The 14,117-nt window shown below is 49.3% G+C and overlaps 2 protein-coding genes across 3 annotated transcripts in view; both read right to left on the reverse strand.

Moving 5' to 3' along the window:
• Nucleotides 1-723, reverse strand: part of USP43 (ubiquitin specific peptidase 43) — a gene marked incomplete at its 5' end in the record, with an annotated part of 53,860 nt that extends 53,137 nt beyond the window's left edge. For both annotated transcript variants that reach the window (XM_081109279.1, XM_081109278.1), the window contains one exon: nucleotides 214-723. In XM_081109279.1, coding sequence (XP_080965405.1) covers nucleotides 214-723 — 510 coding nt within the window. The remainder of the gene's footprint in view (nucleotides 1-213) is intronic.
• Nucleotides 724-2,617: 1,894 nt separating this feature from the next.
• The window catches only part of CFAP52 (cilia and flagella associated protein 52), a 36,636-nt gene continuing 25,136 nt past the window's right edge, over nucleotides 2,618-14,117 (reverse strand). The window contains exons 10-14 of the mRNA XM_081110564.1: nucleotides 12,196-12,341; nucleotides 9,050-9,201; nucleotides 7,161-7,263; nucleotides 4,286-4,397; nucleotides 2,618-3,059 (exon numbers count right to left, since the gene is read on the reverse strand). Of these exons, the coding sequence (XP_080966690.1) occupies nucleotides 2,884-3,059; nucleotides 4,286-4,397; nucleotides 7,161-7,263; nucleotides 9,050-9,201; nucleotides 12,196-12,341 (689 nt within the window). The 3' untranslated portion in view covers nucleotides 2,618-2,883. The remainder of the gene's footprint in view (nucleotides 3,060-4,285; nucleotides 4,398-7,160; nucleotides 7,264-9,049; nucleotides 9,202-12,195; nucleotides 12,342-14,117) is intronic.

Here is a 14,117-nt window from a genome sequence, read left to right on the forward strand (position 1 = left end):
ATTCATGAAGAAAACGTGTGCGATTGATGGCACAACAAATCAGCTCCAAACTAGGGCGGCAACCCGCGGCGGGACTGGCGAACGTCATCTACAGAAAGCGGCAAGAGAGCCCTTTCCCGGCGGAGCACAGACTTCTCAGGAAGCGAAACCACAAGGGCCGGGGCGAGGGTGCCGCCGCGCGGCCAGGGCGGCGGGCTGCGGGGCGCTGCCTACCTTGAACTCCGCGGAAAGTTGGGGCGTGTATTCGCGCGTCCAGAGCGCGCGCACCAGCGCCGCCAGGTGCTCGGTGACCTCCGCGCGGCCCGGGGCGGCCCGGTAGCGCCCGAGCGCCAGGAACTCGGCCAGCAGGTCGGTGTTGCTGAGACATTGCACCACGGCGTTCATGAAACAGGTGTTGCCGTGGTTCTTCAAACCCAGCGCGCCCGGGGGCCGCGCCCCATCGCCGGCGTGGAGCTGGGGTAGAGGTCCGGGCGGGCGGTCCTCCTCGGGGCTCCCGGGCGCGGCTGGAGCCGGGGCCGGGGCGCAGGCAAAGCCCCCCTCACCGTCGCCATCGCAGTGTCGCGGCTGGGGCTGGGGCTCAGACCCGGGCGGCGAGTCCTCGGGGCGGGAGCGACTGCCCAGCGCCAGCAGGAAGCGGCTGAGCAGGCGGCGCAGGGAGCGGCGGCGGCGGGGCCGGGGCGCGGGCGGTCCCCCTCCAGCCGCGCCCCCCGGGCCCTGCTCCATGGTTCCGGTCCGTGCGCCTCCCCGAGCGTGCGCCGGGCCCAAGCGGACCCGCGGCTAACAGGCCCTTACAGCCCCGAACCGGTGCCGGGGCGCAGGCTACCTGCGGGCCAGGTGTGTGCAGCCTGGGCGGAGGCGGAGCCAGGGCGGGGCCACCCCGCCCCGCCCCGCCCCGCCCCGCGCGGGAATCCGGCCGCAGGTTCCGCCCCGGGGCAGCGCCGGGCCGGCCTCCTCCGCCCCCGCGGCGCGTACTAGTAATGAGACACTGGGAGTCACCGAGTTCACGTCCCTCCCTCGCTCACCTATTATAAACCGCCAGACCTGAATTTAACCTCCGCCTCGTCCCCCTCCGGGCGGTCCAGCTGTGGAATAAGAGGAATGATACGTTTGAAAGCGCCTCGTAAATTGCAAAGCCCTGGCCAGTTCTAAGTGTCTTGTCATTAGGTCCAGGGGACCACGTTGCAAAGGGAACAGAAGACTCCCCAAAGGGCAGGCTCTGGCGCGGGGAGAGGCGCGCAGTGGGAACTGTGAAGGGACGGGGAGCGCTTTTCTGCACCGCGGGTTCCCCTGCAGGCTCAGGTGTGTGCGTGCACGTGGCGCCACTCCTTCCAGTCTGTCTGCGGGGTGCGGGAGGCAGAGCCTTTCCCAGGACCCCCACCCCCACCCCCCTACACTAGGACCCGAACTGGGAGTCGCGTGTTGCCCTGCGTGAAATAACCCAGATGGGTATGCTTTGCTTTTTTTTAACTACAGACTAGGTTAGAATCATTTTCCAAAAACTTACGAGATTTGGTCATTTGTTTTAACTGGTGGAGAAACGGACTCGGGTTAACAATATACCGAGGTCACCAAACCCATAGATAGAACAAATGGAACTCCGCCTGGGCCTGGGGACTGCTAACCGCACGGGCTGGCTCTTGCCAACCTCCGCGCTGTGCAGTATTTGCTTATCAGGAAGTTTTCTGGGTCTCAGACATTCCACCTACGCGCTCACCTGCTCATTCCTTGACGCGTAATCCTTGCTGAATTGTTGCCCAATCAGAATTCAGTGGGCCTTGCCCTGCCCTTGATTCCCTGGGTAACTGCGGGACTCCACTCACTCTATCCTGTAACGGTCAGGTTTATAATTAATCGGGCAAAGTCTTGCAAAATGAATTTCTCATGGGTCTAGCTCTAAAAGAGATCAGTCGTACGCATTATTACATCAACGCCCTGAAATGTTACTTATTATTTGATAAGTGAAAATCGTTGGTTAAATGTCCTCCTTGATATATCAAATAGGCAGCAGCAAATCACTGAATGCAAAAAAAAAAAAAAAGGAGCATTGGTTAAGGATAAAGAATGTGCTAAGAACAAAAGATTGTGCTGTGCATTGGGGATTCTGTGTTTCCGGAAAACAATGTTTACCCTCGCTGGGAAAGAATACCCAGTTGGATGATCAATACACGAGATCCGGTCCCTCGCCCTTCTGACCGTGAGCACAGAAGAAAGATTTTATGGCCAACTCCAAAAAAGCTCCTATGAAATGTCATCCTTGATAACCACCCCAAGATCCTCAACACATTTTCTTGGAGAAAGCCCTGTAATTCACGTTTACCTCTCTACGTGTCCAGAATTCTGCTTTAATACACTATTTCACTTAATCCTCACAGTAACCTTTGGAGCAGGATTTTATTCTTGAATTACAAAAGAGAAAACAGTGGCTCAGAGAATAAAAATTAAAAAAAAAAACTACCCAAGATCCAAATTCAAAGTCTTGCCCGTGCAGCTTGACCAATGAAATGCTGATTAAGAAGGTGAGCTCGCCTCCTTATTTTGAGAGACATCAGCAAAGCCGTCTGTGGATGTAGCAGAGGAAGGGCTGTGGGCTTCGCAGAGTCCTAGAAAAGAGACTCTTACAGGAAACCAACCACTGGAAGTTTATTCATAATACAAACCTTTAATTACAGCTTGGACAAATTATCCTTGGACGCATTTCTATTTTAATGTACAGTTTAAGAATGTCACACACATTCTATAAAGAAAAGGAGAAACTTAAAGAGGAAATATTTTGAAACTTATAGGTAACACAAAAAACACAGATATGTGAAATCAAAACCAGGGAGTTATCTGAGCGCCACAGCCACCAGAACTGTGTGCGATGCCGAGTCAGCTCTCCCAGCTTCAGGTGGTAAACGGGCACTTCCACCGGAGGACGGCTCCGTCGGCACTGACGCTGACGATGTACTGATTCCCGGGGCTTATCCGAAGGCGCGTGATGGTGCCACTGTGTCCAACCCCAACGTGAGTCACTTCACCCTCATTATAATCCCAAACTTTGACCATGTGGTCCTTTCCACCTGCAAAACACATTTGTATGGCATGGCTATCATAGCATGCAGAGACGCAGCCCTGGTCTCAAAGAACTGGACCGTCTTCAACACATTCCCCCCTGGGGCAACTTCAAGAAAGAAAAACCTGTCTTTATAGTAACTCTTCCTTGGTTATAAAAGTCTAGGTCAGGGGTCGGCAAACCGCGGCTCGAGAGCCACATGCAGCTCTTTGGCCCCTTGAGTGTGGCTCTTCCACAAAATACCACGTGTGGGCGCGCACGTACAGTGCGATTGAAACTTCGTGGCCCATGCGCAGAAGTTGGTTTTCGGAAAGGAGATTGATGAAACAAGTATGCATGATGCGTGTGGATGGGAGAGTTGGAAGGGGTCGACCTCAGCGAACATACCTCAATCAGATTGAGGACGTTTTTAGCAAAGGCCAGCTTAGAAGTACTCTAAGTTAATAACAATGTACCTACCTATATAGTTTAAGTTTAAAAAATTTGGCTCTCAAAAGAAATTTCAATCTTCCTACTGTTGATATTTGGCTCTGTTGACTAATGAGTTTGCCGACCACTGGTCTAGGTCGTCTGTTGTAGTAAATTTGAGGGGGGGAAATGCAAAGCGATGACATCACCCTTGGTCCCACCACCCAGAAATAACCACTAATAGCACCTTGGTTTCGTTCCTTCCAGTCTTTTCTCCGTAGTCTGCAGGTACACATTTATATTTGTGTACGTGACAGGGGTCACACCACGTCTGGTTTTATATATTGTTTTCCGTAAATGTGCTTATGAAACTGTAATTCACTTGGGACTTTTAATGTCCCAAAGAATCAAAGAGCCTGGCAGGAAATGATATCGATGTTGTTCCAATAGGCATGTCGTGTGGTAAATGCCCCCTGGGAGTACTGATTTCAAAGCCTGGCATTGAAGACTCCAGCGGGAGAGAACGGAACTAGGCACTGGAAGTCCCATTTCCATCGTGAAGGCCCACCACAAAAAAAGCCAGCCGTGCAAGGCTTCGCTTTCCTTTGTGCCCCTAAGGCTCCTGGGCAAACGTTTCCTCTCACTGAAATGGGACTTCTGCGTTTTTATTTTCCAACCACACTGGCTGCCGGGCTCAGGCCAGAATCAAACCATGTTGCCCTTTAGACCCTTTTGTGGTCCCTGCCAGTCGCCTCCTGCCTGGGAGCTCCATGTTCCTGCCCAGGTCCGTCCGGCCTGGTGTTCTTGTGTGACCCGGGGACTGACCTGTGACAAAGTGCGCCCCGTCCACGGAGATATCCATCCCATTGATGGACCCAGACGAGGAGCCTTCCAGCTCTCTGATGACTGACCCGTCATAGACTTCCCAGTAGCCAATCTGGAATTGGGAGAGAAGCCTTAGGCAGAATTCGGCTCATCCACGCACAGGCTAACCAAAGGTGGCTCTGCTTTCCATAGAAGGCTCTGCTTTATATAGCAGGATGCCATGTGGGCTGAGATTATAAATAGGCTCAAGCAGGGGGTGGAGAAATCACGTTCACATTTTTAGTATTGGTTTTTTAAATGTGCATTCTATTTAGAGAGCTGTCGATAGGCTGGAAACCCGGATTGGGACAGAAGTGCTTTTGATCAGACAAAGCAGATTGAGTCTGAAGTCAGCTGTAAAGGAAAAGGCACCAGCCACTGCCCGCACTTCCCCACTTCCGCTCACAGCAGGCTCAGAGCGCCCGGCCTGGGGGAAGGGAAGCGTTTCCTTCCTTCAGCAGGGACGGGGAGCCCAGCCATCCAGAACGTCCTGAGACCCCATCCTTGTCCCAACTTTCTGTTCTGCCTCAAAGCAATTAAGCTTTCCACAGGGCGGGGTTTTAAAGACAAACCGTTACTATCAGTCCCTCCTGGGGAGCGAAACTAGGATAGGGGTGGGATTGGAGGAGAAATTTTTCTCTAAATAGACAGATTTTATACTTTTTGAACTTTGAAACATAAATGTACAGCCTATTTGAAACTCCAATTTCCTTCTAAACCAGCGGTTCTCAACCTGCGGGTCGCGACCCCTTTGGCGGTCGAACGACCCTTTCACAGGGGTTGCCTAAGACCATCCTGCATATCAGATATTTATATTATGATTCATAACAGTAGCAACATTACAGCTATGAAGCAGCAACAAAAATAATTGTATGGTTGGGTCACAACATGAGGAACTGTATTTAAAGGGCCAGAAGGTTGAGAACCACTGTGAGCCCTTGACTAGGGATCAGGAGTGTGAACTTGGTTTCCTGTTGATGGAAATTCTGTGTTCCCGTCATTATGCCAGGAACCTGTATTCCTCTGAAGCTAGCTAGAAATGGTGTAGGAGAGATATATCTGGCTGTATAATTTCATCTGATGTCTGATCACTTTAAATAAAGTTCTGCTTTCACAGGCAAAGCATGCAGAACTAGAAAAGCACGCCAAGAATCCTTGTTCGCAGGAAGCACAGCCCTACAAGGCCTTTGTTCTTCATGACCAGCTTTCCCAGCCAAAGAGGTCCGAGTGGGCCTCCCCTGAGAGTTCTAGCAGGCCTCAGGCTTTCCTGGATATCCCCCACCTGGGACGGTCTTCCCCAGATCGGAGCGTGGCTGAGTCCTTTTGTCACCCAGGCCTCAGCTCAAATGTCACCTCCTTAAGGAGGCCTTCACTGACCCCCTGGCTAAAGCAGCCTCCTTCCTCCCAGCCAGTACCATAGAACCCGTTCTGTGTTCTTTCCCTATAACTTGTTCTGTTTTCTTTCCCTACAACTTGTCCTGTGTTCTTTTTAGCTCTTTCACCGCCTCATATCCATCCTGTTCACTTATTACTCGGTGCTTATTCATATGTTTGTTTACATGTGTACCGTCCAATTCCATCCCCTCCTGCCCCAAATAAACACATAAAATAAGTAAGTGGCATGATTGCAGGGACACTGTCATGTCCCCAGCACGCAGAATAGTTTCACAAATTTATGATTTAAAAATTCTGGTAAAAATTCTAATAAGAGGGAAATAGACTGTTCATACACTAAAACCTAAAATATAGTAGTAAATATCACACTAATTTAGAAACTTAAGGAACCATATATCAAAGCATTTATAGTGACATTGTGCTACGCTCCCTACTATCCACCCCACCTCAGTCCCAAGAGGAAGCCCACATAGACCACAAGTCAAACAGGGTCTTAGAGGATGGGAGGCATAAGCCAGTTTGGGCCAGTGAGACACAAATAACTAACAAGTCCTGAATGGGCCAGGCAGCATTTCTTGGGTTTTTATGAAGAAGTATCTTTGGGCACCGGTCCCCAATCACCTGGGAAACTTAAACAGGTAAAAGCCCCACTCCTCGACTCTAATCTGGGTGGTGTGGGATGGGAAAGGCACCTTTAGCATTGTCTTCCCTACAATCTTGTTATACTTTTAACTCATCAACTTTCTCTGTGGCTAGGAAAAGATACACATGCAACCCCCTCTTCAGTGATCCCAAAGTCTGAATTAGAAGAATCCAAATCCATTCATTGGATGTGCAGATCTGATAGGATCTGACTTGGCCAGCAGGGTGGATGGCACCCCAGCATCCTCGCCCCTCCATGTGCCTCTCTGTTGAAGCTTCTTCTCCAAGGAGAAATGTCCCCCCAAAAAGGAACCAATCTTCACCCGAGGACATGTACTCTCCAACTTAAAAGATTTAAAAGATTTTTAACATATTGATGAAGCAGAGTGATGAGAGGAGGTGAGGAGCTCTGGTGTCATTCCATTTGAACTTGGTCAAAGCGACAACTGGTTTGGGCACAGCAATTCCTTCCCGGCCTCAGAAACTTCCTAATAATAAAAACCAATATCTATGGAGTATCCCCCCTGGCGCAGGCACCCTGCTATTAGCAGTATATGCGAGCGTGGCTTTAATCTTCACAGACACTCTATGAGGTTGGTGGCACCATCATGTCCGTTTTACAGATGAGGAAGTGATGGTACCAAAAGATGACATAGCACATCCCAAGAGCCACGCTGATCAACAGCAAAGACCATCCTTTGCACTGGCATGTCCAGAGCCTGCACCCTCAGCCACAACACTTTGCTTTTCTCTCGTACCAGAAAGATCTCAACTCCTGCTTACCTTCAGGGGTGCTTACCTTCCTGTCTGTCCCACTGGTGATGATCTGGAACTCTTCGGGGTGGTAACAAACGCACTTGAACAAGGTGTTGGCCAGGATCATCTGACTCCTCCTAAGACGTCTGAAGCATAGATTCAAAAGCTGTAAAACTCGACTACTTTCTCTCCCCTGGAAAATGTACTTGCTGTTCAAACTGGATTTGGCGCAAGCTTGGATTAGGGTTGGTTCATTCATTCCAAACAGATGTCCTGTGACTCTGCCCATTCCCCTTCCACATCTCCCCACTGCACGGGTGGGGCAGTCAGAGGATGGGGGGATGGGAGGAGGGGGGGAGGGGGTTTCTTAAGGACAAAGCCCAGGACTAGATGGGATGCCTCGAGTTCCAGTGAGAAGGAAGTAGGAGGCTGAACTGGGAGTCCACCTGCTGTCTTCCACACCGTGCACTTGACTCCTGAGGTCCCGCTTCCCAGTGAGGGGCCCTACAAGCTGAGTGCAAAGTGCGGGGAAGGGCTTTCAGAACCGGAGGTTGTTGGGCCTTACCTGTGGGACTTGGATTCAGTAGGTTGGGACAAAGCCCACAGATCTGCATTTTTAATCAGCACCCCAATGGACTCCAAAGTAGTTTGAGAGCCACTGCTTTAGGTACTGTACCAAAAATATGTAAATTAGCTTCACCTTCCACAGGTGAGGTGGCTGGGTGGCCGTCTCACAGGCCAGGCTCCCCTGGGTAAAATAATGTCCCTTCTGCACAGTTTCTTCTCATTATGGGAGTTTCCAAACATGGCACCTGAACTGAGCATTTTCAAAGATTTGGGCACAAGTTAACCAAATACTCCTGCTACAGAGCAAGGAGGCTTAAAGCTCTGAGGTGGTCGCAAACCGTCCATGGAAACAAGCGTAGACACGGCCTCCTAGTTAATACGTTTCCCAGTGGGAAGTGCAGGTGAAGGCCACACCTCCCCCAAGGGTGGCCCTGGGGCCAGCACCAGGGGCCTCATTTGGGAGCTTTTACAAATGTGAGATCTCAGATGATACTCTAGTGAAACAAAATCAACATTTTAACAAGATCCCCAAAGTTAGAGACGCACAGAACCCAAAGACGGAGGTGTGCTTTGGTTTTTGTTTTATAATGGATTAAATAAAAAGTGTCCTGCCTTTGCCTTTAGTTGCCATTCTCTTCTCTCCAATCAAGAGAATTTTATATTCTTTTGCTATATGTATGTGTCTGTCTGTCTCTCTATCTTTTCCTCGATACTTAAGTCTCTCTCATGCAGTTATACACAAAGGTGAGGCATCTTTTTGGTGGGAGAGGGGTGCTTGGCAGGAGGAGGTGTTGGTGGAACAGGGTCTAAGTCTCAAAATAAACACAGGAAAAAATGCTTATCGCCCAAAAATATCCTTGAAAATACTTGGAATTACTCCCACACTAAAGTGTACATGCTTTGGTCTTGTAGAGGGAGACCCTGAGGATGAGGCCAACCGAGGGCGGGGCAATTCGCCGCTCCCCTCCTCCCACCCCGAGGCAGGCTCCTTCTGGGCTTGACTGGACTTCGTGGCATGACCAGAGGAGCTGCCCGCATTGCCCAAGGTATGTCCCTTCTCCCTCTGGGGGAATCCTTCAGACTTGAGTTAGTGTGAGTTAAATCATGCTTCACTGTGTGTATCCAGAAAGCGACTGCCCTACCTGCCCAGACACCTCACACCCAGCTCCTCCTGAAAACGATTCCATTTCCACCAGCATCCATGACCAGCCATAGGGATAAAGGGCGGCCCCTGATGAACATCGCTCTATTGCTGCCGTAAGTAAGATGTCTACCCTTCGTTTGAATCTCCTTTCAAGCCCAACCAAACGATGGCACTGTTGGGTTTGTAAGTGCCGCTCGGTCCTCCCCCTCACAGGTACCTACACCAGGTCCCAGATGATGCAGGTGCCGTCCGTGCTGGCTGTGACGCACTCCTCGTCGTTGCTCTTCACCCGAATGCAGGACACGGAGGACTTGTGCTCCTTCAGGGCCTCCTCCAGCTTCTGCGTCTGGCAGCCTATCTGCCACACCCTCACCTGAAAGCCACAAAGCACAGGCTCTCAGTACACGCCTGGGCTTCCCAAGGGATAGAATAACTCCCGAGGGCTTTCCCACCCCTGCTCTGCTTGTCTTCTCCCCTCAGCTGAGTGGGGTGGGAGAGCGGAGCTGAAGGCCAAGGAGATTCTTCCACGGAGCCAGGAAAATGCTCCCAGTGAGCATGCATCGACTTCTACCATCAGGGCTGAGAAATTTATCCAATTCCTGCTGCTAAAAACAACAATGCAAGGGCTGCTGCTAACCCAAGTTAAAGAATATCGCCACTCATTTCTTCTCAAATGTCTGGTGCCGGGAAACCTCATGGGTACTCAGAGCCATATTTAAATTTTCACATCAGCTGCTCCATTTTAACCATTTAAAAATCCATGGGTCTCCAATCCATCAAGGCCAATACCCCCTTTAAAAAGAATTTTTATTTTAGAGAGAAAGGAAGGGAGAGGGAGAGAGAGATAGAAATATTGATGGGAGAGAGAAACTCTGATTGGCTGCCTCCTGCACGCCCCCTATTGGGGGGTTGAGCCTGCAACTGGGCCATGTGCCCTGACTAGGAATCACACCAGTGACCTCTTGGTGCCTTGGTGCATGGGTCTCCGACCAATCACTGACCCACCCGAATGCTCTTCACCCGAATGCAGGACACCAAGAGGGTGGGCCCCACTTTTTATTTTTTTAAAAAAAAAACTTTATTAATACCTCTTTGCTCTCCTGAAATTCATAGGTAATACAACTACCTACATACAAATTTTCAAAATAGTCCATACGAGGCCCTAACTGTAATAAAAAAGGAAAGTGATTTAGTTATTATTGTATGTCCAGTAATGGATAAGTGGTCTGTTACAACTGCACCTGAAAACGTAATAATATAGTCAGATGTTTATGACTTCTTATGATGAATACATTTCATGTAAGAAAAATGAGAAGAGCAGAAACTATTTCGTGTAAGTAATATAAGAATGAAAGAACAATAGTCGAGGTGGACACGTCTAAGAGCTGGTGTGAGGATAAGTAAGTTGTTTGTACCTGATGAGAGAAAAGTAACCTAAATGAAGAACAACATTCTAAACCACTTTCTCAGTAAAGAAAATTAGGAAGCATGAGGTATCCCAAATGAGCTGGGCCATATGTTTTTTTACGGAGTCCAGGCAATCTCCCTGGGTTAAGATGTGGGATGGGATAATGACTTTTGCCAAAGAAAACAAATCTCCAATCTTGAAATCCCACTACATGCGGAGGCACACATGTGGTCTCTTTCTACCTAGTATGTTGTGGGCCCTGACCAAACAGCCCCAGGACCAGAACTTTGGAGGTACCGGGCACCAGCCCTTGAGTTGTGGGGTTGCAGGGGTGGTTGGGGTATGCTTAGGGGGAAGGGGATACAGTGGTGGGGCTGGGGCCTTCACAACTCAGGCAATGGCCCTTTACCAGTGAAAATGGAAGTGCTTGAGTATTTCAGCAACTACTGCTTTCATGCCAGTGCACACCTGCTGGCCAGCAGCCCTGGTCTGCAGTACTTCCCAAGGCCCTGAAGAAGGGAAGTTCTGAAATAGCTGTGGGGAATGGCAGGAAGAGTTGACATTGTCAGGAGATTGCTGAGCAGGGCAATGACTGTAATGGGTCATTTCCTCAGTTTCAGGCACCGTGAATGCAGATGGTCTGGTCCAAGCCAAGTCTTAGGCATCAGCAGGGCAGATGCCGCAAATGGCTGAGGGAGTAAGCAAGGAAGCAGCGTATGAAGGGAGTCAAGCCATGAGGGTGGTGACAGGCAGAGCCCAGAGATTGTCCAGGGCTGGGTGTGTCTCTAGAGCACCTGAAAAGTGGCTGGTGCAGGGGGAGATGTGCTCTGGATGAATATGCACACCAGAATTTGAAGACTTAGTACAAATAGAGTGTGAAATAGCTCACTGACAGGAGCACTGTTATCTTCACATTTCCACAGGGAACTGAAGCACAGAGAGGTTAAAGAACACACCCCAGTTCTCACCGCTGGGCTGGGATGGGGTGGAAGTGAAATCTGAGCCCAGGCAGCATGACACCAGCACCTAAACGCTCAGCCACTCGTCTGTTCGGCCCAAACTCTACTAAAGGCCGCATCAACATGCAGTGTCTTTCTTCTCGCTGATGCCATTCCTATGATAGCATGGAGAAAAGAAAGGCAAAGAAAATGTCCCATGTCCAGAAAGGGAAGGCTGTGGGATAGGAAAACAGCTGGGGAGTAAGGGAGGGAGACACTAAGATGAATGTCTGAGTGAGAGATGCTGTAGGCTCATCAGAATGATGGAAGGAAGAGGGCAAGTGTAATCATTTCAAAATAATGGTCAAAACATCTGGGCAGTTTAAAGAATGGATTCTAAAAATAGCATCTCCTTTAAAAGATAAGATAAAGCTCTGACTGGGTGGCTCAGCTAGCTGGAGAGTCATCCTGTGCACCAAAAGTTTGCAGGTTCCATTCCCAGTCAGGGCGCATACCGAGGTTGCTGTTCGATCCCAGGTTGGGGTGCAAACGGGAGGCGACCGATGGATGTTTTTCTCTAACATCAATGTTTCTCACTCTTCCGCTCCCTTCCTCTCTCTCTCTCTCTCAAATCAATGAACATACCTTCGGGTGAGGATAAAATAAAGATAGATAAATAAGTAAGTACATAAAAGATAAGATAAAGACAATTTATGTAACTATGGTCTTTGAAGGGAGGCAACAAGCATGTATTCCAAAACTCAGGCAAAACACAACTTGGATTCATAGTTCAATTCCATACAGAACACTTTCATGTCTGTATCTCAAATGTCCTTTCTGTGAACAAATGTATTTATATGAGGATTTATATTATTTGAATTTGAATTTATGGTGTAGTCTAGGGTTTCGTCAAAATTTTAATTTGGGCCTGCCTGACTTGTAGAGCAGATTAAAAAAAAAAAAAAGATCAAACAATGAGGCAGTCACACTAAATTGAGGGCTATTTTTAAAAAGACTCTACCTCCCCTTCCCCACCGCCACTGATGATCCTCTTGCAGTCGCTGGTGGTAGAGATGGCCGTCACGCCGATCCTGTGGGCATTGTTAATGGCATACATTAAGCGGCCTGTCTCTGGGGCGAAGGCTCGGATTTTACCGTCATCCCAGGCTGTCATGAAAGGAAAACAAAAGGCAGGCAAGATCAGTATAACATACTCTCTCTGCAGACTGTTGCTCTCCGAAATCATAAGGGAAACTCAGGACTGGGGAGCAGTGGTGGTGATGGAGGAAAGAGGCCAGTCCCCCACCAATTGCCAGGAATCCTATCACCTTTTCCCCTGACTCCCCAAACTGGTCACACCTGGCTGAGGGAAATGAGGGGCCTTAGTTGAATCTGCCTCCATGTACACCCTACGTCAATGGAGAGAAGTTGGAGTGGGGCGGAAGGAGGGAGACCAGCTCCTACTCTCCCATGAGCTGCAAAACTTGTTATGTTCAACTAGCCGTTGGATATAGCACCTGGGTTGTATAATTTAGCATCCCCAAATAAATGTTGGCTTCTCAACCCGCCCCACATCTTTAAACCCTGATGCTCTTTCCTCCACTCCCGCCATCTTCCACATCTCAATAAAACTTGCCACTCAAGAACTCAAGCCAAGAACTTCAGAGTCATTCTTGATTCCTCACTATTCCATCCACCCAACATCTAACCCATTGGCAAGTCCCATCAGCTCTACAGTTAAACACCCTGAGTCTGAACTCATCCACTGGGACCATCTGCACCGAAGCCATCAGCGCCTGTCTCCTGGGCTTCATCCCTGGCCTCAGCCTCTTGCTCCCCTAGAACCAATTATCTATGCAGGGGTCAGGGTGAGCCTCTTCAAACCATGTTACCTCCTGGATCAAGAACTTTGAAAACATTCAATCTCCTCTCCTACCACTCTCCCTGAACGCTGACCCCAACACTACCTACTAAGATCCAGACACGCAGGTCATATTTCTAGTCCTCAAGTACACCAAGCTATTTCTCACTTCAAGGTCTTTGTTCTTGCTGTCCCCTCTGCCTGGAATGTCCTTTCTCCACATCTTTAAATGGCTGGCTCCTTCCCATCATCTTTAGTGTCACCTCTTGTCCTTAGCAATGTTAAATAGGATGCTCTAGGCAGATCTCATTTCATCAAAAACTTGAGGAAGCGAGGGCGAGAAGAAGGGAGTCAGGGGGCTATCTGGGGAAGAAACATTCCAGGCAGACTGGACAGCTAGACCAAAGATCTTACATGCAGTGTGTGTGAAGAACAGCAAAGAAACAGGTATGGCTAGTGGGGGTGACTGGGAAGAGACAAAGTCAGAGATAAGAAGGTGAAGGTTGGGGAGGTGCGAAGGTCATGTAGGGCCTTGTAGGCAATTTCAGGGACTTTGTACTTTATTCTAGAAAAGTAAAATACCTTTGAAGCCTAGACATGGCATGATCTGACTTTAACTTTAAAAGCAGATTTCTGGCTTCTGCGCTGAGAATAGACTGAGGGAGAAGGGTGGTGGGCAGGGGCAGAAGTAGGCAGACCTGGTAGGAAGCTACTAGGGTTCACCTAGGAGAGAGATGATGGTCACCGAGACAAGGGTGAAAATGATGAGAAGTGATGGAATCTTGGATATACTCGGAAGGGGGAATCACTAGGGGCAAATTAATGTGGGGTATAAGAGAAAGAGGAGGTGATGATGACCTGAATGTTTGTTAGCTTGGAGTGTAATGGAAGCCAGGAACTCCTGGTGGCCTCTATGTGGAGAAAGAACATGCCCAAGGGGGAGGCCCACATGGAGGCAGCAGAGCCGAGAAAAGAAGGATGAGATGGGTTTCTGATGTCACTACTTTACTAGCTACACCTAAAGGCCCACTTGACTCTTCACTGATATCAACCACTGAGTCTACTTTTTGATGACTGAGGAA

This window comes from Myotis nattereri (genome assembly GCF_964212035.1).
Source record: "Myotis nattereri genome assembly, chromosome: 16".
Taxonomy (NCBI): domain Eukaryota; kingdom Metazoa; phylum Chordata; class Mammalia; order Chiroptera; family Vespertilionidae; genus Myotis; species Myotis nattereri.